The sequence below is a fragment of the Onychostruthus taczanowskii genome, unplaced genomic scaffold, assembly GCF_017590055.1.
Source record: "Onychostruthus taczanowskii isolate IOZ18803 unplaced genomic scaffold, ASM1759005v1 scaffold8, whole genome shotgun sequence".
Lineage (NCBI taxonomy): Eukaryota > Metazoa > Chordata > Aves > Passeriformes > Passeridae > Onychostruthus > Onychostruthus taczanowskii.
The window spans coordinates 7,946,933-7,974,109 of NW_024505892.1; the positions used below are offsets into that span (position 1 = coordinate 7,946,933).

General features: G+C 36.3%; 1 protein-coding gene across 9 annotated transcripts in view; it reads right to left on the minus strand.

Moving 5' to 3' along the window:
• The window catches only part of EPB41L2 (erythrocyte membrane protein band 4.1 like 2), a 105,211-nt gene that overhangs the window by 38,638 nt on the left and 39,396 nt on the right, over nt 1-27,177 (minus strand). For all 9 annotated transcript variants that reach the window (XM_041423974.1, XM_041423982.1, XM_041423977.1 and 6 more), the window contains exons 3-5: nt 18,601-19,076; nt 17,395-17,595; nt 4,313-4,417 (exon numbers count right to left, since the gene is read on the minus strand). In XM_041423974.1, the coding sequence (XP_041279908.1) occupies nt 4,313-4,417; nt 17,395-17,595; nt 18,601-19,062 (768 nt within the window). In that variant the 5' untranslated portion in view covers nt 19,063-19,076. The remainder of the gene's footprint in view (nt 1-4,312; nt 4,418-17,394; nt 17,596-18,600; nt 19,077-27,177) is intronic.

Consider the following 27,177-nt stretch of genomic DNA (forward strand, 5'->3'; position numbering starts at 1 on the left):
ACTACTGATGTGTGCAAAGAGACTGTTTTGTGATAGATCATCCAAAAATTAACTTTTGGAAGTGAAACTAAGGAATCTGTAACATATATTCAGTGCTAACTCAGACAATCCTGTTTACTAGTTTTACCTATACATGTTTAAAAAAACAGGTTAAGAGACTAGGAACATAAAGCTTTTAACTACAATTACTGAGACTTTCCTTCATTGTGTTTGAACCTTTACTTCTCATGGCCACACACACACAAGCACTTTCATAGAAGAAACACGCATAAAGCCAGCCTAACAGCAGGTCTTGCAATGTTTCAAAGACAGATATGACATGCAGGGAAGAGTTAGATACTGCCTTGTGAGGCCAAGGAAAATATCTGCTTTTTCACAGGCCACTGCAGGTACCTGCAGTTTTAAAGTCTGAGGGAATACCTCAGTGCCAGCACAAATGTTGCCAAAAAGTTATTTCTGCCAATGTTTCTCACCCAACTTAGCAAAGCAGAACATCCTGGGTATAATGAGACCCACCTTTTTCAGTCTATGGTAGCAAACAAATTCCAGATGTAACATTGTTTCCCAATACCATATCCCTCAGTCTCTATTAGGGGCTTTTGCACCCAAAGTCCATCTTCTTTCAAGAAGACAAAAATGCTAGTCTAGTTTCACAGATCTGTGTGAATTAGGAGGATGTGGAACTACGTTTCTGCAGCAGTGCAAATCTTTATCATAGATTACCCCTGCTGACAGAGAATGTGTCTCCTATGAATATGGACCAACACACCAAGGTGCCTGTTGTAAATGAGCTTGGTCCAAGTAGATTTCATCACCAGTGCACCATGTGTATATTAGATGAATATTATTTACAAATTAAAATTAAAACCCCATTTTTAAAATTTATTACAATTGTAATGTTTTAAAAAGACAGTAATTTCACATTTCTTGCTTTATCTGTGATCTCTACTTTTCCATAGCTATGACAGTTTTTCCAGAGAAGACAAAGTCCATAGCATTTTTACAAAGGAAGAGTTAGAAAGCACTTCTCCAAAATCCTGGATACCATTTAGACCGCTTAAATCAGAAAAATTGCTTTCTGTTAGAAGAACCTTGACATGGAAAGGCCCTGGAAGACAATGTAAGTCTTCAAATAATTTTAACTGAGACTCACTTCAGCTACAGCTATCATCCAAGGTTTTCAGTTTTGGCAAGGATTCCATTCTGAAATTACCCATAGCCATATTCTCGCAACTCCAATAAGAAGTATCTTAAATCCTTACATTTTAGACACAGCATCAAGTAAATAGAGACTATAGCATGGAAAAACTACAACAGAAAAGTAGGATTTCTGAGTACATAATACTTCCAGTGCTTCATCTTTTATCACTACAAAGCAAGAGAAAAGAACATACAATACAAACTATGCTGCAAGATGATAATAATAATCCCTTCTTTACACAAGTTACACAGTTCATTTTCTGATTTTTCCATGCCTGAAATAAGCTTATTGGAAGCAGACTTAGCCACCAACTTTCATTACTCTGTCAAATAAAATCAGATGCTTATATTCCATTTATAGGCACAATTACAGGGGTGGGGGTTTTTTTTGCATCTGTGCATTTTGTCATGGATAACAACAAACACCACAAAAGAATCTACCCTAAATTAGAGCTCTTAATGCAAAATAGGCAGGTTTGTCTTTCAAAACAAAAGACAAAGTGTATACACACTACTTCGCTCCAGTAGGCAGAAATCTATTTGTTAAATTTGTGAATGGTAAGGTTATAGATGAGACAAAGTAATGTATTGTCGAAGAACAAAATGTTCTCTACCAGTACAAAAGTATTTTGTACAAATCCAGAAAAGCAGCATTTCCAGCTGGTGCCCAAAACATAAGAGCAGAAGCTTTCTAACACTTCTACAGACCAATTACAGTGTGAATGGAGCATTCATGAACTTCTGAGGGTGCGATGCAACGAAATCTCTAACTAAACTTCAGGCTAATAAATTTAACATTTGCAAAAAATGAAAGAAATCATTAATTTGTCCTAAATAGTTTTAAAATGTGTATTAAAGCTAACAAAAATCAGTCTGATTGGAAGCCATCACTTCTCTCCCAGCTGCACAGAACGCCCATGGAGAAGAGTTAATGGGACTCCTCCTCCAATGGTACCCCGATGGTGCATTGGGGAGCAGCTCTAATTCAACAGAGTGCCTGGCATTCAGTTGCCACGTGCCACAGCTGCCGTCGCATTCAACAGCTGGATCATAAATGGGTGGCTGTGATGAGTGCACAAGAATGGGAAAAAGACATCATTCAGCGTTTAGTACTGACTGGCCTGGAGGGCAGGGATTTGTGGCATTTTAATCTAAAAAGGGAACAGTCATAACAGAAAAAAAAAAGATCTGGTACCAAAATTAAAAAGTAACTCAATATAGAGGTGAACAAAATAGAGGGCCCTAAAGCCAGCAAAAGTTCTGAGAAAGTAGAGATGTGAAACATAAACTTGCTAGGAAAGAGGTTTTTTTAAGTTTCTCCAAATAACACTAGGAATGTATTGGTATGAAGAAGACAAAATCCATCAACTCAGGTTGTTTAGTGTTCATAACAAAAAGAACGACATTTCTCTAGAAGTTTTTAAGTACAAGCCTGGTGCTGTCCATAACGCAGGTGAGAAGTGATCTATGCTACTTCTGAATAAGGACCCCATTATCAGATATTTCTCAATTTATGTAAATGCATCTTAATTTATGTAAATATTTGTAAGTGTTGCTAGAGTACCACCTTCACAGTCAATGGATAAGGAATTCAAGGACTCATTCACACTGAAAGACACGTCTGGACATAACTGGCCCAAGTGTGATTCAAGAGCCAGTTTTTAATTAGGTCAGGTTGCCCGGGTTCATATCCAGCCAAGTTTTTAGTATCTCCAAGGAAAAAGACATATGAAAAAAAGATGGGGTCTTTCTAAAGAGTGGACCTCAGTTTCTCTATTCCAATGACTGAAGAATACCAAGAAAGTCTTAGTCTAACTAGAGGAAAGGAAAAAAAAAAAGAGGAGGGAAAAAAAAAAAAGACATAACCCAACACCAATCCAGACTTTTTTGCTCAACTTTCAAAAACCTGAAGCTCCCTATTTTATCTCCTAGAATCTACTCAGTGGGCTATTTTCTGGTACAGGTCAAGGATCTCAGGTCTAGTATTAGACCTTTTCTCTCTTGCTAGAGATCAGACTGCTGTTTGATATTATTTTGTTGTGTGTATAGAGTATAATTTTTCAATAGTGAGAAGCACAAATAAAGCAACAAGTGAAAATAACAGATAAGATTATTATATTAATTAGAAGATCAACAGAGATGTTCTTCATTGTTACACCAAAGAAGTTCTTACATTTGGAAATGATTTTGAAATCAAGAACAAAAATTAAATATCTAAGTAATTATATAACAAGCTCATTCTGGATATGGGGATTTTTAATATAGAGGAATTGAGTATTTTGCTCAATACTGCACAGAAAGCGTTGCACCAAAGCAACTAACTCTAGAAAAGAGCTTTATCAGAATGGAAGTTGTCAGAAATTCAGATTTATTCAGATCATGAAATTACACTGATTTTTTTTAAATAGTGTTAAGAGGAAGATGACAGAAAAAAAGCAATAACTTTTAGCTGCAGTATGATGTAATGACGCTTTTACTACAAAAAGAGATTAAAAAGAAATACAATTTTTCCAGCTTCACGTTGTAATTATTAATCTGATTTTTTCTGAAGAAAAAATGACAACACATAACAACACATAAATCTTTAGTTCATGGAGGAAGCAACAAGCAGTCCAGCCCAAAACTGTAAATGTTATGATGTTAAAAAGATAAATTGGGTTTTGGTAATTAATGGAGCACTTGCCACTGACTAATTTAAGATTTTCCTCAGCTGAGCAATCTAGATATGCTCAACCACCCAACAAAAAAGCAAGTGCAACAGAAGATGGAAGTTACCAAATGGTACTTAAGAAATCCTTTCAAATGCAGTCATCTCAAGTGCCATTCATTTGTAAAACTGGCTTCCAATACCAGTGATGGACCAGCTTCAGCCTCTTTACAAAGGCCAAAAATTTTCTTTAAACTTTAAATTAATAATAAAGGAAGTCAAAGGCCTAGTCGTAACAGACTTAAGGGCTAGATTCCTTTCATGTTCACAAACAAAGCATTCTTACACATCTATGGGAAAAGGCAGCAAAATGTACTCAAGTGTTTGAAATGGTAAACATTTACTAGAATATACCTCACTGAACTATTAAAGTGAGTGACAGTGATGAAAAACATACAGGCTTACCTTCTGCTCTGAATTCTCATAAAACAACAGCCCAAAATAGTCCTTTTCCAGTAAATTGAGGTGTTCACATACTTTATCAAACAGCACTTGTCCTCTTGCTCTTTTCTGAGGGGTGGGAGGGTAGGAAAAGAAGAAAAAAGAAAAAAAGAGAAAATTAAGATAAGTAAATCAGTAAGGTCCTTAATTACAGGTACTGTTATTAAGTACCTGTAATTAAGGTATTATTATTAATTAAGATATTATTCAGGAAAACTTTAAAAATACACACAGCAGATTATAAAACTATAACAAACACTGTTTACCATATTTCAAATCTATACATATCCTTGAAAAAAAAAATAGAGAAATTTCAATGTTTTTTTCAATACATCAAAAAACCCCAAAACTACAACAACACAAGGAAAATTCAGTACCTGAAAAATTTAATTATTCTGCACTATTAAGTGTCACTAAATAGTCTTGGTTTTTCTGTATCTTTATTTTTTAAACAGCAGAAGGCTTCTTTTTCTGAGCTAACTTTTTCTCTATTATCTTCTAAAAATTAATATGGTTTCTACAATGCTAACTTTAGCATTTTTATCATTTTGGTATACATCTCAGTGACTTATGAATCCCATTATATGAATGCAGTGAAAAATAAAGTGTGTTATCTTCAAAAGACAAAAAGAACAAGCAGACCACTAAGAGCTGATGCTCAGATCAGCAGAAGCAGCATGCAAGCAGAAGATGAACATAATGCAACATGTATAGTTGTCTATATCCTACAGTGGCTTGTTTCAAGGGGCAGAAAATAAGATGGCTGCTCTCTATCCATGTATTTCTGCAATCTCAGTACCCAAAATTGCATTAGATAAATAATAAGAAATCTTCAAGAGTTTATTTTTCCTAAAAATATTATTTTTGGAAGTCAGTAACAAAGGAAAAAAACCTGAAGGTTTTATTTGAGATTAGTTTACGTATCATAGTCTGCTGCTTTATAAATATAGTAATTGAAGACTGATCATCATTTTACCATATTTCTAAAAAGCATTTTAAAATGGCCACTTTCAAGCTCACTTGGTGAGCTCAGTATTACTAGAGCTGAAGCAAATGGCAGTCAGTACTGAAGTCTGATCTGTTCTTCTTGTGACCCTTCCAGCAAACTTCCAGTATCTAAAGGGGGCTTAAGAGAGAAGGGAAGGAAAGGCTATGTAGTGACAGGACAAGAGGTAAGGGCTTTAAAGAGAGTAGGTGCAGATTAGGTATTAGGAAGAAATCCTTTCTTGTGAGGGAGGTGAGGCACTGGAACAGTTTGCTCAGTGAAGCTGTGGATGTCCCATCCCTGGAAATGTTCAAAGCCAGTTTGGATGGGGCTCTGAGCAACCTGGTCAGGTGAAAGGTGTCCTGGCCTAAGCTGGGGGTTTAAAAACTAGAAGTTCTTTAAGGTACCTCCCAACCCAATCCATTCCATCATTCTGTGATTCTTGTACCTGAAACTGGGAATGTAAACATTCCATATGTCTGTAGTGCCGGTAATGAAAACAGGCTCTTCTTCTGTGTGCCAGGTTTTAAGGAAAATCTTTGTCTCCTGCTGACAGGAGACAAAGATTTAGAGCAGATGGCTCACACCACATGCTCAGGGGTGGGAAGATGAGAAGTTCTTTCCACAGTTCAAATCTGACCATGACTGGCACGCAGCCTCCAGTTTGAACCAACTCCTTCATGACAGCTCTGCTATTTGTGGCATTTATCGTAGAGGCCACAACATGGCCTTTCCAAAGGCCTGCTAGCTTATAGGAATTTTTGCATTTGCTTATCCTACAGATTTCAGTAGATGCCACACACCACTGCCATTCCACAGAAACGCCATCAGCAGCCCCTGTGTAGGCCTGGGTGACACTGTGGCCATTGTCCCCGCAGACAGTGGCAGAGCACTCCACGGGCCCCATTCTGGCACTCCCGCAGCTCGGCAAAGGCCAGAGGGAGAGGGGAGAAAAGAAGGTATGCACTGAGCAAAGAGTGAAGGCATTGTTGCTTTATTCCCCCAGAATTCAGAGATTTATTCAAAATCGCATTGTCCAGCAGCCGTTCTACTCGGGAAGATCAGAAAGCTTTCACAGAAGCAAAATTCTAAAACGACCACATTTAGTAGCCCAAGTAGCAAGGCTAAATCAAGAAAGTAGAAGTCAGAGTGACTTCTGAAATGGGGAGCAGGGAATTTTGAGTCTGTTTGGTACTTTCAAAAAATCTTACTCCTCAAGAAAGATGACTACTTCCTCTAGGCATCTGAAGTAACCACTTAATTTTCTTGACAGCTTCACCTTCAGATTAATAAGAAAAATCACCAATATAGAAAAGCGGTAAATTGAAAGCAGAAAAAATATAAGCAAGAGAGAGTTCAAAGAATCTTAGATTCATGTAATAGATAGCAATTTTTTTCCAAAGTTGACGTACAGGTCAGTGATCATATCTTGCAAATGCAAGTTGGAGTTATACACATTTCAGTAAAGGAAATCAATAGATTAGCGCAAAATAATATATGCTATCATATCAAGCCCACCTCTGGAATCAGATGCTTTTTTATAAAGTTTATATACTAAAACCCACAGTTAATATCAAGTCTTTGACATCTAGAAACATAAAGCAGACAAATCTACAGGAAATATATTGCAAGTATAACTGAAAATATATTAAACAGCTTCTTATTAGGAAGTCATAATAAACAAAGAACTTGGATACACTAAGCAGTGCCCACTGTATCTTTAAACATCTTTCTGTCAGTTCATGGTTCTTCCACATAATGAAAAACACTATCATGTCACAAAGCCCAAGTTTGTGAGTCTACATTCTAGACAGCAGCAAAATGAAAAGACATTATACCATCAGCAACCAGTATTTATAGAGCTCTGTTATGGATTCAAAAGCATAAGAATCCTCTCAGTACCAGCAACGGTCTTCATTATAAGATCCTACTTGCAGAACTGAAAGACTCGAGTTATTTCATATAAATATATATATGTGTGTGCGTGTGTATAGAGAACGAGTGATATAGCATATAGTTTTAAAAATCTAAAAGAATATATAATTTGCTAAAACAAAATTTTCAAGTGTAATTTCTTTATAAGCCATTTGGGGACAGGCATTACTACACAGTTTAAATGATATAAACTGTGTAGTAACATAACTTTTCTGGAAAAACTCATGTTCCCAGTAGAATGTCTCTAAACATGAACTGAAGATAATTGTTGTGGATCCAGTTAGTTCAGAAGCTAGAAATATTTTAATAGAGCAGGGCACTCTTAAGAAGGCAGAATCATGGTTTGCACAGTTTGTTACTTTATAAAATTGATTCAGTTTAATTTCCTATCACGTGTTTCAGATGTCAACTGATAGTCACAACCAACGTGTAAATTATAATCACTATTCTTATCATACCTATGCATATGTACGTACACATTTACGCATCTGTATATACACATATACGTTTTTACAGCACAACAAATATTCCTGTTCCAAATTATAATGCAGAAATATCAGTAAAAGTGTAAGTCCATCCTTGCTTCCACAAGAAGGGGAGCACACTCATCCTAGCTATACCAAGAAGCTGAGAAGTTAGGAGATGCTCACAGAGCCAGCAGTTTAAAATGCAGATCAGCAGTATTCTGTATTACTGCCAAGTTATGCTTTCTTTTAAGTGAGAACATAAAAAGAACACATGTAACCAAGGTTATTCTAGTACCAATTTCAAGCCTGTATTTAGACTCTGCAGATGCCACCTCATAATGCAACCACCTCATAAAACTAGAGGTAGCATTTTTCTGTCCTTTATGTTCTTCTCAAAAAAAGCGCAAACCAAAGCAAAGCAATTGCAGCTGACATACACAACGGAAATTTCTATGCAACTGGGAATTAGGATATCATGGATCTGTTTGGCTATATAAGAGCTGCCAACTACTGATGCAATATAAACATTCAGAGCTACCAGTTCTGTTCAATACATTTATCTGTGATAGGGATGCAGGAGTCGAATGCACCATTAGCAAGTTTGCTGGTGATATTCAAGTGGGAGGTGCTGCTCACTCCCTTAAGGGATGAGAAACCCTACAGAACAATGGGGATCGATCAGAGCATAGGGCAGTCAGTGGCCTAAAATTTAGCAAATGCCAGATTCTGCACCTGGGACAGAGTAATGCTGGGCACAAGTATAAACTGGGAGAGGAGTGGCTGGAGATCAGCCCTGCAGAAGTGGATCTGGGAGCACTGGTCAGTGTGAGCCAGCAGGGAGAGCACGGGCAGCCAGGAGGGCAAATCCCATCCTGGGATGCCTCAAACCCCGTGTTCAACCATTCAGACAAAAGAGGTGATCATCCTGCTGCACTAAGCTTTAGTACAGCCACACCTCGAGTACTGTGAGCAGTTCTGGGGCCCACAAATTAAGAAGGATGTGAAGGGCCCTGAATATGTCCAGAAGGCAATAACAAAGCTGGGGAAAGGGCTGGAAGGAATGTCCTATGAGGACTGCCTTAGGACTTTGGGCTTGTCTGTGTTAGAGAAAAGGAGGCTGAGGGGTGGCCTCATTGCTCCCTACAGCTTCCTGAAGAAGGTGAAGAAGCAGGTGCTGAGCTCTTCTCCCTGGGATCAGTGATAGGACATGTGGAAACAGGTCAAAACTGCACCAGGGAAGGTTTAGATGTGACATTAGGAAGCATTTCCTTACCACAAGGGTGATCAACGAGTGTAATAGCTTCCTAGGAGGTGGCTGATGCCCCAAGCATTTCAGTGTTTAAAAGTAATTTGGAGATGATCTTTAGGTCAGCCCTTGTGGCATGCATGCTTCCTTACCCTTAAAGGGTTGGTCATCAGGCAGCTGAACTTGAAGGCCATTAGAGGTCCTTTCCACCTGGAACAATCTATCTTATTCTTATTCCTTCCTTCTCATTTCTGTAGCAGTACAAGCAGAGGGAAATCTCAACACTTCTTCCCAGCCTTGCACTAGCAGAAAGGATTGAATGGACAATCATGTCCCAGCCTAGGCATTGAATGTCTCTGTGTGGGAAGGAGGCATTTACCGTCTGATGGGTGTGAGAGATGTGGATTATCTCAAACTAATTTAACCATTTGAAGAAATTTGGGGGGGAAAAAAGCAAACAAAAACAAGAACTGTTTTTAAGTTTCCTGTGTTCATTCAGTTAATCTGGGTTCCCACAGAATGGCAGAATTCCACCTACCTCTTCAGAGATCAAACCCTTAGCTGACTGAGGGCATGCTTCCAAAATGAGTGACTTTTTGAAGTGTTCAATACCTATTATTTCCCAAGAGATTTTTTTTCTTCTTGTACTGATTTTTAGAAATGATTGAGCCATTTCCCTTGGCGAGAAATGTAGATAAAGAGAAATGTAATAAAACATTTTATTACATCTGAGAACAACAGTACCCCATCAGAGTCTACAGGCAAGCACAGGAGCAGTACCCAGAAGCTGACTAACTATGAGACTGGTATTTGCCTGAAATGCCAGGATTTTTCAGCTCCAAAAACATTTTCAAAGACACATATTTACAGGAGGAAAAAAGATTCAAATTAATTTTATTTTTCTGAATCAGTTTAAGAGCCAATGCTTACAGGCATTAACACAATGCAATTCTGTAGCCAGACCCAGGCTAAAGCATTCCTCAGTTTTGTTTAAAAAATCAAAACATCCTTTGCAGTCTAGCAAAGGCAAGACCACAGAAAGGAGAAGCCGGAATATGAACCAGGCAGTCCCTGTTGCCTGAGACTTGAAAAATAAAGATTGGTACTGGTCACACACAAAAGAGGAGGAGATGTGCAACAGCCTGGGTTGTTTTCAAAAGTATGATGCATATCATTGACAAGCATGTTTTTTGGCTGCAAAAAATTGCTTTGCTTTGCTGTGCTTCTTGGCCAGTGATGCATGAAAAGTGCTCTCATGACTGGCCTGCACTTGTATTTCATGCAGGGAGAGCTGAAAAGTGCCAGCTGCTGATGCTGCAGCAAAGCAGAGTGCCTTGTACAAACAAGAACCCTGGGGAAAACCAAACCAAGGGAATACAGGAGTTCACTCCTGCTACAAAGTTGGAGTGGCAAAGAAAGGCAGAGAGGAAGGGCACGAGTGGTGCCTTGGAGGCACAAAAGCAGCAGCAGAGAACACAGGCAGAATGGCCCACAGGAGCCCTTGGCAAGGAGCCATGCTCAATGGTGCAGAGGAAGGCAAAAATCCCCAGGGACTGAGATGACTTCACTCATAAACACTACTTTCAATGGTGTCTGTTGAACCTAGACAACTATTTTAAGAATGTGTCAAATTTAACATCATCCCTATTTTCCTTTTTCTAAATAAAAGATGTCATACTTTAAACAGACCACTTAGTGCTTGAATAAACCTAGACTAGACATCTGAGCAGTCAGAAAAAGATTTGCAAATCAAAACTCAGCTACAATTAAACATCTGTTCCATATCAGCTTCATTCAGAGTTTTCTTAATTCAGGGTTAAAGACTGATCTTAATTGTACATTGAGCAAACATATTTTTACTTTGTATTAGCAAACTGTAAGTAACCATAGAGTCTGTGTCAACTCTGATATATTTCACTTGTTCATACGTGCATAAAATACGGTCAGTGCTGGCATCCTTTAAATGCCTTTTGTCATAAATGTTTAATTAGACCACTGACTGAATGCAGTAAACAAACCCAATAGCATCTTCATTTGCTTCTAACTAGCAATCACTATGCACTTAGCACTTCTTTTTGTTTCTTTGAACTGTGTTATTCTCTATTAAAACACAGTTTATATTTCAAACAGAAAATCTAAACTAGTCTTTACTGCAGATCCCAAATTCAGTGACAGCATTTCTTCACAACTCTCTACAAAACCACAGAGTGAGACGAAAAAAAGCAAGTTTATTTCCTCCACAAAAGCAAGAGATACACATAGTTCACAGTAACATATTAGTAATTTATACCTCCCACAGGGATCAATTATCAGGAAATGAGTAGGTCAAAATTACATCATTTGCACTGTGTTAAAAAAATTAAAATTGCTCCTAAAAATTAAGTCTTAAATATGCCAATAGTCTGCACATTCAAGCTATTAAAACTCAGCTGCCATTACATCTCAAATATTACATTATTGAATCATGAACAAAGGTCATTTTATACTTTAATATGGTTTTGTCATTTCAAGCAAACACAAATGCTCAGTCACAGTCTTTGGCAAATACCACTCATTAACTTTCATCCTCAGTACCTTGAGAACTGTCTGTGATAAACTTACAGGCTGTTATTCCTTTAACTCTCTTTAAAGTAATGAAAGAAAACTGCAAGTTTTTTAACAATTCACAGCCTGTGAAAGTTGTTTTAAGTCATGCTCTTCCAGAACTATTCAACAATAGCTTCTTCCTCTTTCCATCTCTCCAGGTATTCACATATTACTCCGAAGATTCTGAGGCTAAGTAGGTGTTATCTTTGAGAGTTACAATAGTTTTAAGCTTAAAATAATTAAATTAATTGCTCACGCTCTATGAATGCACATTTGTGTACATGTAACTCCTGTTGTTTAGTAAAGTACTTGCGTGCAATATTATTTTGCGATTTATTTCAGAAGATTCCTTTAAAGCAACAGAGCAGAGAAAATCAATCTATTATATTAATATGGAACCAATGGACTTCAGGAACTAAAATACTAAAGTTAAAGAGTTAAAGGAATTTAATATAACGTTGTAATGGAGGATATTTTGCTGCCTTATAAAACTTTACAGGTTCCAAAATAACAATATAAAGCAAGTTTGAAGAGTGGCTGGTATAAATGTTCGTAACACTACTCCCACTCAAATTTTAATTCCCCAGAGCAAGTAGCCAAGATGCAGAGTAATTATTTACAGACCACATTCTATCAACCGTGAAAGATTAAAATCAGCATCTCTGCATTGGTGAACTGAATGCAGTTCATTTCTGGGAAAGACAGAAAACCACAAAACACTACAGTGAGAATTTCAAATTACAAAGAACTGATGAACAAGGTTTAGCTCTCAAGTCGTGGACTTCTCTAGGCAACAGTGGATTACCTCAGGTGTTGCATCTACACTGACATTCAGACAAGGATATTTGGAGAAGCTATACTCCAGAAACATTACAAACCAGGTCCTTCAAATTTGCATCTTCAAAAGTAATGAAAGTACAAAGACAGGTGAGAAATAAAAAGAAATAATCACAAAAGAAACTGAAGTATCTGTTCAAACAGTTCCACAGATAAAGAATTATTCACTTTAAGTTCAAACTGTCAAGTTCACATCACTCAGAAGATCTACTAAGGCAAAATAAAGAGTTCTCAGGGAAACGAATAGATGACACTCAGAGATGATAAATCAATTTACAAAGTAACATCAAAAAAGACAAACATCTGAGATTTTCTTTATACTGAAATCTAAAGATCAACCATGTCAGGCATGCCTGGGGCAATGGGAAAGACATGCAAAAACAAGCCAGAAGAAATAACTCCACTGTCAAATAATACTAGGTGGCTGCAAAAAAGAACTTAAATTACCAATACGTAAAACCCAAGTGGCAAAGAAACAAAGAAAGGTTCAAAGGTACCTGTACTCCTACAGCAATATTTAATAACAATATGGAAGAACAGCATCAAATTACAGTAATTTGAAAAGATGTTTTAATATCCCATTAAAAACATGCTAATTCACCAGGAGTGAACTTTTCTTTTTTCCCCACAATTTCATATATAAGTATACTATTTCAACATATTAAAGCTATATTCTTCCCAACTGAGCATCTCCCACCTGTTTCTATTCTGTACCACTCACCACAGGAATTCCTTTCAGAATATTTTGTCACAGAAACCAGTTTTTGTTCACTCTGATATATTTCTCAATGCAACATGTATGTCACATATACTTGTTTTTTCCAAAAGGTGCTTTAACTCAGTACAGAAATGTCTCATTAGGCAGAAATTGCAGCAATTTCATATTAACTAGACTTTAAATTGTAGTAAATCCCTTTTTTATTAACATAATAGATGCTAAGTTTGCACATGTACCTAATTCATTCAAAATAAACTGATCTAGTTCAAGTTAGAACAAAATGCACCTAATGCAAATTTTTAGTGCTATAATTAAGCACTAAACTGGATAGAAATTTTTGCTGGTTTGTAATTTTTTTTTTAAACAGTACATATATATTCCATTTCTTGCATATATTTGCTCGAAAAACTCCCATCTGAAGATTCCAGAGTACCAAAAAAAAAAAAAAAAACCAAAAAAAACCCTGTGTCTTTTTCAGATGACAATAATGCAGCATTAACCTCTTGCTTACAGGGGATCTTGCCATACCAAGAGAAGAAGATCTTTCAGAATATAAAGATTATTATTACAAAACCCAATCTGTGGTAGCCAGGACAGAAAACAAGAATGTCAACAGACACAAATTTGCTTCAGCCACATTACAATTACAGGACTTCACCAATTCCCTTAAACGAATCCCTCTGTCTCAGCTTCATACTATGGAACTGAAATGTTTCAGAATATATCTGAACTCGATTTACAGCAAGTTAGGATATCCACTTGCCACTTGGTAAACATTAAATTTCTAGAAATGTTTAGTGGAGCATGGAGAGCTTGGTTCAGAAAAATCTCTACAGAGCTTTTGCTGCCTAGTCTAAGTCTCAGAGATGATACATTTTTAAAAAAGCTAATTCCAGACGAACTGTCATTAAACACCAACCTTCAGCAAAAACTGTAGCCTCCTCTTTTCTAATACAAATGTTTTACATATTCTGTAAAAGCTCACCAATATTTTCCTGAATTGAAATATCAATTTTTTAAGCTTGAATAAAAACATATTTCAGCCATCTTTGAGAAATTATTCTAATTTAATATGTACCAAATGTTACTTTGCAAAATAAGAAACAAAATCAGCTTCAGTGTTGGAGGGGAATGGAAAGTGGGGGAGGGAGTGGTTATGTATATGCAAAAACTGGGTTTTGTACAAGACATTATATGAAACAAGGTTTCCTTCTTTCCCTATTCAAAATCATGTTATGAAAAATTAAGTATGTTGAAATGTTTTAAATCACTGGAGCTGAAGAAACATAACCACAAATATGTCTAAAACTAAATTAAGCTCACAAAGCAAAAGGGAATATGAGCAGGATAGAAATCTAACTATCACGTGGACAGGAGTTTAGAGAGCAGTTTCTGGTCTACTGAAATGGCATTTCTTCCTAAGCACACAGACTATTGTCAGTGGATATTCTGTTCTCTCAGGAAAAATTATGAACAGATTGGACAGAAAACAGAATGGAAATAAAGAAAAAAAACCTGTCAGAATTCTTCATCTAGCATCTCAATCTAGATGCTGCTTTTTAAAAGAAAACAGGAGGAAATGAAGAAAGAGGTGTCAGACTAAAAAACTGGCATATATCATGGAATTCAATGAGCAGTAACAAAAGAGCTGCTATTTTAGAATCTGTTAATAGGAAATACTAGGGATATTATACCTGAACTCATCTGCCCTTCCAGACAGTATGAAGTCTTAAAGTGCAGGCTTGTAATTGTACAAGTGCAGAACAAGCCTAAGAGATCTCAATTTCTTAGGGAGTTATCTTAAAAAAAAAAAAAAAAAGCCTAAAAAACCAAACCAAAACCAAACAAACAAAAAAAAAATCCCCAAAAAAACCCCAAAAAAAGAAACAAACAAAAAAAACCCCAAACCAATAACCCACAACAGGGTAAAACAGGTACTTGGACAACCATGACAAACAGTGAGATTTTATGCAACTGCTTTTTCCTACAAGCAAAAATAAGTGAGATCTAACCATATTGGCTAAAAGGGACATACAAAAAACGATGAATTTTAAGAACCTAAGATGGCATTTAAAAAAAGTTTCTTGAAAATAGGAATGACATTTGCTTCCCCTCCCCCAAAAAAGAAAATCCCAGGAAGTTCCCCTAATTGCTGGGACATTTCCAATATGGTCAAGTTTGGCCTTGAAGGAACATCAGCCAGCTCACTGAGTACTGGTGGGTGTATTCTATAAAGTCCCATGGGACTTGTCTCTCCATCTCAAAGGTTTCCACATGTAACCATAACCGTCCCTTTTTCCATTAGTTCCCAAATCACATCTCCAAGCTTTTGCTATCAACCATTTACTAATTAGAACATACTTAAGCTGAAAGAGTAAAGTTTTTCTGACTGAAACAGCTTATGTTCTAAGAATAAGGCATCAACACTTATTTTTTAAAAAACAAAGCATTACTATTAATTCAAGATTTTCTATTTAGATTTTAATGAATCTAAGGTACACAATAGCTGAACTCAAGTATTAAGTTCTCATATTATGAGTCACCACTGTGACTAATTAATTGTATAATATTATATCTACTCCATATATATATATATAAAATGCTCCATATTTAGTTACTGCTGCAAATCCTGATCAGCCTTGATCTGTGTGCTGACACTGAAGCTACTGTATCATGGCTTTCCTTCCTCTTATGCCTGTTCCCAGCTACTGCATTATATAAAGACACATACAGTAGGAATGAACAACTGGCAAAATTTAACAGAGACTAAATTAATGAGGTTTGATTTTCATATTTTATTTTCTTTCACACTCCTTTTAGTTTATGTGAATACAAATTGATGCAGTTCTAAAAGAAAAAAGGAATAGGATTGCAAGTCAAACAGAAAAATCCCCAGTAGTATATTAGCTTAGATTTTATTACTGATTACCATGAAGGTTTAGAATGGCTGTTAGAAAAAGACAGGGTTTTACCAAAAGCCATCAAATAACAGTAATGAAAACAAGGTGTTTTTCAGTTTTACTTTGCCATTAGCAAGTATATACATTTTAAATATAAAGAAGCTGGTCTACAATCCATAGTAAACGGGAAGATGCATCAGGAATGTGAAAATCATGACAATTGCCCAAAACTAAAACCTGATTTACTTGAAAGTCAAGCAAGATAAACTGGACTTTGACTGCAAAAATTTTGTTTCTTTGCTTTTTAATAACTCTTGTATCATTTCAGTAACTTTGTAAAAGCAGAAATAAACCAACATTTACCCAAACACTAAATATTGAACAAAGACTAAAAAGGAGTATCGGAAATCTACTAGGATGTTTTGCAGAAAGCACAAACTGAAATTTCAGTTATCAGTTGATAAAGCTTTCTGAGACTTTAAGTATTTTGATATGGTAGTAGAGCATAAAAAACTCTACATGTGTTTAAGAACACGAATTCATCCAGAAAATTGCAGTCAGCACTGCTCATGTCCTATAAATAATTCAAATGAACATATAAAACAACTTGTTTCTTCATGACTTTTTTCCCCTCTTAAATTACTTTTACTATTGTTCTTACAGGAAACTCTTACTGCAAATAATGAGAAAACTTGTTTCTTGGCAAATGACTTAACTGGATCATGACAGACTTAAAATACTGCAGTTATAAATACAAAATGGTATATTCTAAGATCTGTGGTAAGCCACCACTTAATTTAAGTCTCATTTTAGGATGGGGAAAAAGCTCAGGAAGATAAAACTTGTGTAGCCTTTAATTAAAACAGAGATGCCATTCAGATTTAAACATCCTGATTTATGTGGAAAAAAAATCCCAAACCAACAACTACTCCAGGGTTACTACCCTGCAGTCAATTTTTGTGAAAATGTGGAACTAGAACAGAACTTTGAATATAAATATGTGTTTTATAGCTGTAATGGAATTTTTCTTTCTGAAGAAAATTTATTTTAAAGTTTAAAAAGTTTAAATTTATCTCCAGCTGAGATAACTTTAAAAAAATTAATGAACTCAAGGAAACTTTATTAGCACATGTCCCACTGCCTTCAGGAAAACCTTAATGCTTTAGAAAAATAATCAAGTTTGAGCTGTGAAATAACAGCTAGTGTACTGCAGAGGGAATTTTTAAGAATAAACTGATACAGTTTTAAAGATGGAATTTTAAGCTGGAACGTTAACTTAGTCCTAGTGATAATGTTAAACACTCAGTACAATGAAAGTGAGTTTTCTTTTCCCTACAGAAAATGCTTTTTAAGTAACAACTTGATGCCTTACCTCTAGGTCACAGCTGTATTCCGTGCCATCCAGAAGCACTACCTTACACTGCACAGTTTTGATTTTCTTTGGAGACTTCTGAGGAATGCTATCTATTTTAATTTCAGCTGTCTGCACTTCTTTTGTCTCCCTTTTTTCTTCTTGTCTTTCTTCCTTTTTCTCTGCAACTTCCTCTGTTTCTTTACCATCTTCTTTGGAAGGCTATATAAAATACAGTTAAACAAACTCAGAAAGGAGTATATTTTAAACTTGTTCATTCTTTTTATAAGCTACTAATAAATAAGACAGTAACCATTCATTAAAGTTATGCACATACTGTAATCACAATAACCAGCATAAGCATTAGGGTCTTATTTTAGGGACCAGATATTCTTGCTCTCAAACCAGAAAAGGTGCCTCTTTTTCACTTCCCTTGAAATGAGGTTTGCTTTTTTTTAATACTGGTTTTCTTCCAAAGAGAAACAAATTTATTAAGAATCTCCAGGAATTATACTAAACTAAACCCCAGTGTTTATGAAAGTCAAGTGATACAGAATCATAGAATGGTTGAGGCTGGAAGGGATCTCTTGAGATCTAGTCCAATGCCCCTAGGGTCACAGAGGGCAATTTGCCCAGGACCATATCCAGTTGGGTTTTGGATATTTTCACAGGGAACACTCCACAATATCTCTGGTTGATCTGTTTGAATGTCTGACACAGCCCTTTACCACCCCAGGAGGCCTATCATCTGCACTACCATCACCTGGCCACGTGCCTTGCCAAGGAAAGGTCCTACCACCATCAGAGTAAAAAATATTTTCTTGTGTTTTGAGATGTAATTTCATGGGTTTAATTTGGGTCCCTTGCCTTTTGTCATCTAACTGCATACCACTGAGAAGGGTCTGGCTACTCTGCATTCCATCCTTTCAGGTATTAATACATACTGATAAGATTCCCCTTCCTCCTTCTCTTCCTCAGTGACCAGTGTCAACTGTCCCAGCCCCTCCTCATACAAAGCATTCTCTGTGTGCCTTCGCCACCCTAGAATATGAATGTTAAGAGCTGACATGCAACTTCACAAAAAGCAGGACGGGAACCTAGCAACTGGAATAGCTGTCATTTTTTTCCCCAATATGATCCTAACAAAGATTTACATGAATTATATAATTCATTAATCAGATTTCATTGAAATTACACCAAAGTACCTATGAGCCTTCCCACACGTACCTGTATTTCAGCACTGCTAACTGAGTGTTTTTCTTTGTCATCTGCTTTAGCATTCTGCCGGTTTTCAGTTGCTTCTTCCAAGCTCTTTCTTGGCTGAGCCACCCCCTCTAGTGCCTGGCTTTCACTTTCTTCAACTACTTGCTCTTCCCCCGTGGCCCTCTTCTTGGGCTCATCTTTGGGCTCTGCCAAGGTGTATGACTTTTGTTTCTTAAGCCAAGGGGGGAGGAAACGAGAAATACCCTTGCTTTCAGGTGAAGATTTTTCCTTCTTCTGGCTACTTGGACTACTTTTGCTAGTTGGTGCTGGGACAGAAGAATCTTGAGCCTCTCCAGAGGATGTTTCCCTGGACTTTTGATCTCCTGGAGTCTCTGATGCTTCCTCAGGCTTGTCCTTAGCTTTGTCTGGTCCCAGTTGCTCAGAATCCTTCTTTACTTCGGTCTCTGAACCAACTTCAGTTGTCATTATCACAACTGACACTAAAAGAAGCAACAATAAAAACAGTTTTAGTATGTAGCATCACTACTTTTACTGACTAATTATTTGCAGTAATTTGTAGTAATTCATAAACTCTTGTAGATTACTAAATTTATTACGGTTAAAGAAATACTTCTTTCCAAATTTTGAGTTCACAAGACCAATAAGCTAAAATTTAGTGCTCTGCAGATAAAAAAATCTATGGTTTCCTTCTCCTTGATAAAATTTCAAGTGTGCTCACTGAAAGGCATTTGTTTTATTGTAAGGTACTCCTAATGCTATTGGCCAAGATTATTTCAGAAGTAATTTCAGTTCTCCTTCTACTGAGCTCCTTAGCAGACCCAGAAAATTAATTTTCAGAAGGGCAACCACGTTCTCTAGTAAAACTGGTAAGTACAACCCCCCTACTATTTGGCAACACTTACAAACTTAAAATACATCACTGGAAGTGAAAGAGCAAGATTGGCAAAGAAGAGGACAAAACGAAGGTGAGCATGATAGTGAGTACAAAAAATTGGGAAATTATAAGTCAGTGATATTGTTGAAATTACTAATAATGCTGGGGCGCATACATTTTTAATTAAGGTAAGATTGGGTTCTTAATAAGAAGTTCATACCAATCAACATAAAATCATACATAACTCTTATACTCTCATCACTTCTGCTTACTCTTTCTTCAGTGAAATTAAAGATAAATCACAATAATGTAACAACAGGATATGCAATAATAACCTTTCAACTTAACATTATTGGTATTTATTGGGAAAAAAAAACCTAGAATAAACAAATGTTGTTATTTGTGTGGCACTGTACTGTGCTGCATTGCTTTAAAAGTGTAATATAACTACTTTTTTCCAATTTATTGAAGTGAGCCAACAAAAAAAAGCATACAAGGGCCAGAAAAAAGTTTATAATGGTTAGATTTCATTATTCTTCTGAAAACAATTAATTTAAAATTGATGGTCTGTTTTTCTGGCCTAAAGTTTAGCAGTTAGTTGCAATCACATTTATATCTTTATAACATGGGAACCCTCTCTGTCATGATTAACTTCACCTCATGCCATCAGAGGCAGGAAGCTCTTAGGTTCAGAACACTTGCTGAACTCCACTGCTCCCACCCGTGCCCAAAAAGAGTCAAGGTTATTTAGCTCAGACTTGATGCAATTAATCTGCACAGCACTTCAAACTGCATTTGAAACCGACTGAGAACTAGTTTCCAGCACAGGGCAGCAGCAACACTTTGCCCTCCAGGTTTCCAAAGCACATACACGGGCAATCAGAAATAGTTAAGCTAAACCAATCCCTAATATGAAAGAAATAAAAAAGGAAGCTAATAGAGACCTAAATATACAAGAGAAGACATTCTGGCCAAAGAGATGAGCAATACTGAGCCAAAGGAAACACCATCTTCACAGGACTCTTACTAAGAAGCCTAGTCATAGGAGCCTTGAACTATCTAAAGGCAAATTCACATTAAGCATCTTGAGACCAGAGCAGCTACAATGGTGTGTGGGGGTTTTTTGTTCATCACTTAACACTTCACTATCTAAAATTAAAGCATTCCCAAATCGGGAATTAAATTAAAAGTTAGTACCTTTATGCTACACTAGAGACTTCTGAATACATTTCAAGCTTAAATACGACAGTTATGTAGCCATTTCTACCATTTTTTATAAAACCCTTCAAGTCTCAATACTACTATTAAAGTTTGTGATGGAGTGTTACACATTATGTAAGTACTATTTATCTCAGAGGTAAAAGGCCTCTGAAGGGCAAATTTCTATTTTACTGTTGAAATTAAAGAATTTGCTATTTAAATCCATATATTAGTATGCTAGTTCTCAAGCTGCTACTGATCAAATTACATTTTTCTATCACCTTTGCATCTCACACAGAAATGCTCCTGTTTTTTCCAAGTGGTAGGTATCTTATTAACATAACAATGTAAAACTTTATTATCAAAATGAAAAATGAACAATATCTAGAAAACCAAACTCAACTTTCCCTGAGAAAAATTGAAACTGCTGCTGATCAGAGAATAACAATCCACACTGCTTAATTAATTCATAAGGGAGGTTTCATAAATAACAGAGATGGTGGTGATTTTTTTTTCATACATCTCTAAGAAAGAACCAATTTCTTCTCAGAAAGTAGCTAAAACAATTTTATAATACTTGATATACAAATCTTCAAAAAAGTTATAGAGCAGCCACTATATTTCCTGCACTTTTTGATTTACTTTTCAAAATATGCAGAAAAACATGAAATACATGAGCAAACTAATTAAAAATCATTATATACCATTGCCAAAATTAATATTACAATTTGATTATACAGCCAAAAAGGAGACATCTCCAGAAAATGCCTTAGAACTAAGCAAAATCAGTCACCCTGTAAAAACATCCCCATGATATTGTTCTAACAATAAAAGAAACTGAGGATATCAAGTCACACATCTTAACTGATTAAATTTAGACAGAATAGCAGTGGGTGGTACAAACTTGCTCAGTGGAAAACAAGGAAGATTTTGCGTCTCAAGTATCCAGGTTTTCATAATCAAAGTTATAAGGAGAACTTGGCTTTATACTGCAGCAGCAAGGGAAACATGTTACAGCCCCTGTCTGAAGAGGTCTGTCCATGTTCACTAAATGCCTTTATTTGATGCCCACAGCAGGAGGCATTTCTTTCATGAGCTCAAGTTCCTACACGCTTGTAACTACAGTGCTTTTCAGGGCGGGAGGGGAGAGGGGGAGAAGAGGAATAGACAGGAGAACCCTACAAAAGGAAGCACACCTCTCTGCTGAGCCTGTATATTTCTTTATACTCCCAGTAGTCTCTGAATTAACTGTGAAGAGGTGGATGAGTTAATTACACAAGGGCACTGACCAAGAGTGTAAGTTATCATCTTCCCAAAACACCTACCTTCTCTACCACATTAGCTTGATACATTTCTTTTTCCCAGAGCTGCAAGTTAGTACAAGAACTAGCTATCCCTTGAGAAACACAAAACTGGGTCTCACATTCCCTATCTCAATGCTCTGTCAGATCCTCCAGTTTTGTAGTTCACCGAAAAAACAGAGATAGGGAGGAAATCAGGATTTCTGAAAGTAGCTTTTTCCTGATTCCCTCCTGCCCTGATAGGGAAGATGTGAGCTGATCTCACACAGCTCTGGTGTAACAGCGAACAGTGTGCCAGACAGCGAATGGAAACAAGCAGCAGACAGCATTTGTCTCAGAAGTGATATAGGGAAGAAATAAATCAAATCAGGTTGCAAATTTAGAATTCTCAACTTCGACTGCATGTTTTCTTGCTTTCCTGTCTTCAAGTAAACTCTCATTTATTCTTACTATGTAGCATGAGCTCAATAAGTATTTTTGCCCCTATAATCTTTTGTAAGCCCTGTAACAACTGCAGCAGGATAGGGCTCTCCTTATCTCACATTTCTTGTATTGCAAGGTAACATTAAATCTGTGTTTCATTGGAATTGAGAAAGGAGAATAACAATCTTGCAACATGAGTAGACTAAAGAGAAGGAACCTTAGGGTGATGATCAAACAAAGGATTACCAATGTCTGAACAGGGAAAAGAATAATCTTTGTAGATTCTGCAATTGACATTAAGCCCATGCATATTAAACCACAAGTGATAATGACTGTATATTTTGTAATCCTCCCGAAAACGTGGCTCATGCCAACTGAATGACTACCTAAACTGCAAGGATGAAGGTGGGGGTGGGATGGCAAAAAGTACTGCAAAACACTTTGCACTTTCTGAAGAGAAAGTGAGTTTGTTAAAACTGATCCCACTTTTACAGGAAGCAGATGATCTGCCCCATTTCTAACTCTACCAACTTCTCCAAGCAAGGGTGCTGACGAGGAAGCAACTGAAGACAACAGATATTCTCACTCCTCTCCATTCATCCCTTCCTCTCTCTTTTTATTGCACTGAGAAGAAATTTAATGCTGGCCCAAGTTCACAGCTGAAAGCAGAAAAGATGTTACATTCTTTCCTAACACTCTTTGCTCTCAGGTGTATAGATTGTCAGCTGGTTGATACCTTTCTTCCAGTTTCTAACATAAATTCTTGAAATGTAATTTTCTGACCAAAAGGATTCCTGGCACCCTAGATAAACTAGAAACAGAAGATGTATCAAATATATCATGAAGTTTAAGGAAAAAAAAAAAGGGAAAAAGAGAAGGAAAGAAAAAAGTAGCGTAGCTCAAATATCACAGACAATATTAAAACCAACTGCAATAAAATTAAGGTTTTTTTAATGATGCATGCTTTAATTCACTGCTTCTGTTACAGTATTTCTTATTCATCAGCACAGACGAACAAATCCAGGTCCTTTTTCCATACATTTCTGGATCTCATGTTACTTATTTTCTGAGTACATAAAAGTGGAAAATACAGCCCTAAACTTGTTTCTTCCTTTTTCAGTTTGTTACTGAAGTTCATAGCAAACTCAAGAAATAAAAATTGCTTTGATAGTTTTATCTCCATCAGTCTACTAGGATTCACAGAGAAATCGTCATGTCATAGAAACAAAAGGGAAAAAAATCAACCTACTTCTACAGAAATAAATTACAGCTCAGTGCACTAAAAGCCAATGTGTGTCTGTGCAAGTCAGGTAATTTTCTGGATCACCACAGTATTAATAATTTATTTTTTAAATCACTACCTTCATAAATATTCCAAATATTTATCTCACATGGGGTACACACAAAAAAATCCAAAAATATATCAAAGAAAATTTCTAACATCTGAAAAAATATACACAAAAACCTGAAACAAGGTCATGTGCATTTCAACTGCCTAAAACAAAGCAAAAGTGCTCCCAAATAAAGTTGTTTATTTCTTGTCATATTATTGATCTGAAGCTCAGCAGAAGCCTGATCTGCATTTCACAGTTGGTTGAGACACATCATTCACGCTTGCTGCTTTCAACATGTAAGATTTGTTGATATAAAAGCTATAAAGAAGTAAAATCCCAGCGGGAACAGTTATTCATATTTTAGAGTGTAGAAGAATTTGGTTTAAACAGCAGGTAATATCTGAGGAACTTGGTACTACAACTATATTTTTTCAAAAACATAAATCAGTTCTCTTCTGCAGAGCACAATAATTTATATTTCAAATTTGGCTGAAAGTAGTAACTAAATAACTTTATTTTAGATTTCTGCTAATTTTAAAACTTGTATTTTATCATTGGTATATAAACAACAAAACTCGTGGTATAACATGATTCTGTGTAGCATTGTTTTGCTGAAGGTGCCAATATAACCTGCACACATTCTATTAGCAGACAAAGAAAAAAGTAAATCAAATTTCTCCTTTTAGTCATTATTTAAATGTATTACTACAATTGAAAAGACACGGAGCGCTCTGAACACCAAGGAATAAATTCTATTAAAGAATGAAGTGTTCAATTTTGAGATCCTTAAGAAAGCAAAAACATCTCTAAAGTTGGCTTAGATCAATTTGCAACATTCACAACCATACAGTTCCCAATTAAATACTATCCTGCAGTCAAATATCAACCCAAAACCACTCCAGTTCTCCCACAGGAACTTGCATCCTTCTCTACATGTATAAATACATGGAAGTGTTTATACCTACAAACATGCTTTGAAACCTGAATCTAATAATTTGGATAACATTAATTTTTAAGCACATTCCTAAAACAAAATAGATCATACAAAAATCAAAGATCAAGTTCAGCAATCTAGTGAATATGATAAAAAAGTTACAACAGAAAAAGCAGAGGAAATGGGTACATGCTTTATACATATAAAATCCAACCACCTGTTATTAAATAATTAATCAATGACGATATCTAGCAATTGAACCCAAACCGAGGTATTTACACACACTGAACGTGACAAGCACTGCTCCAGTCTGCTCCTTCCCTGATGATCACTGTGCACAAAAATCAAGGTTAACTGCAGAGGCTGAAGAGACAGACTGCAGACTCGGCTTCTTCGTGAGTCTCTGCAGGAGCCACAGGGCAGAAGCCTGTCACAGTCCATTGGCTTCCCAGGCTGTGACAAGGCCACCAGAGCTAGTCCCTGGACAGATCTCTTGCTGTCTTCACTGCAGGCTCAGAAGGTAACACATTGAAAAACTGACTACCAAGAACATTCCTGTGCCATATATAGCCAAAAAAACCCCAGATTCCTTCTTTTAAAGCTTCACAGTTCATGGAGGAAGCTCAAGCAACAATTCAGGTGAGTAGACAACCACATCTGTATTGATTCAGACTTTGCCTTTGTAATAATATCTCCTAATGAAAGTTTTTCCTAAATGTAAGCCCATGAAAAAATTGCCCTTTCTCCTCATGATTCTGCTTTGGCTTCCTCCTGAACTGGGAGCTCATTCTCAGGGAGGTAACCAGGTGAGCAAACTGACAGTGCCAGTCTGTGTATTGGTCAGCAGATGGTGCCATAATAGTTTCTGAAAGTCAGCAGCACATTTCAAAGGCCAAACTTTAAACAGCAACAATACTTCAATTTCAAGTGCAATTCCCAGATTATGACAAGTGGTGGAATGTTTTCATAGAAGTATTAGCATAACATATTTTAATAAACATAACTTCAGAGCCAGACGGTGAATCATGACTCCATAACAATATAAATTAGTTACACGTGTACATGAACATGTGTGTGTCTAAATACATTCACATATTCACATAACATCTATGCTTATCTCCAAGAGTTGAAATGCCACACAGTGGTGTCCTCCCAAAGAATCCTATGCCTATCAAATCTAATTTCCAGGGAATTACAGGCATGTCACAGTGGCTAGCAGCCCTTAAGCTAATAGAAGCTATACTCATAAGCATCCTTTTATCTAGACAATGTAGTCACTATTCAAAATAACAGGTATTTTATTATCCTTCATGTTTATATCCATGCCATCATACACTTGATAACTTCCAAACATGTAATATTTCCCTCCCAAACATATTCTTGTCCTTATTTAAATAGTGAAGTTTCTAGAACTCATTTTTATACTGTGATAAAATTATCATAGTTGTGTAACCATTCCTTGAAATGCACAGAACACAGAAAACACATCATTAAAACACTGGCAAGTTCCCGCCTATGATGGAGAGAATTTATAAAATTGTTCTGAAACAACAATGAAAGACAAATACTAGTGTAATTCTGAAGATTGCTGTGAAGATGAAGAAAAAAATCAAGGATATAGACAGCAAATTGAATGTGACAGAAAAAACTACTTCTGTCTAAAACTGCAAAGTGAGTACCTATAGTTTAGATAGAATATTTTCACAACAAAACTATTATGCTGACAAATTTCTGTAAAGCAACTCTGGGGAAGTCACCTCTACTCTCTGTAAACTCAAATTACATCCTGGAACATTGCTATTTCTCAAAATCCTTTTTCCTGTTAAAGCAGCACAACACATACCTATTACTTATCACCCAAGTGCCTCAACTTTTCATAGAACATCCGCCACAGGCCATCTCCATTTTGCCTGGTGAATAACTTGGTTAATGAAATCCATATACAACTTTAAAGGTTTAGTTTTAATGGATAAGTCAGTTGAACAAAAACTCCAGAAAGGAAAGATATACTACAAGACATGAAAACCAGTGAGGATTCTTTAAAAGCTATTTTTGTTAAAATTTATCTCCTGACACTGTGCAGCAGTCTAAAAATGTCTAATAAAACTAATAATGTTGGAAAGTGCTGTTTTCCAAACCAAATGAAATTCAGTGAAAACTGCATCATGTTTGTAACAGCACCTATAGAACATGTAAAACTCAAACCCAAGGCCTTCAAGAAAATCAGAACAGAAATACTACATGTAGCCAAGTTGCAATGACCACATTGGAAACTGAGATCACATTTAGAGCAAATATACAACCCTCAACTCTTTTTGTCCTGTCTCTGCCATTCCAAGAGATAACAGAAATCTGTTCCTTCTGTATTTTCAATCTACAAATACACTGCTATATCAAGGCAAAGAATAAGTCTTAAACAGCAAATTAATTTAAATCAAGAAATTTGTCTTTGCCAGAGTACCTATGCACAAATGTAATCTGTTTTTCAAGATAGCTTTGTGCTCTTCCCCAGCA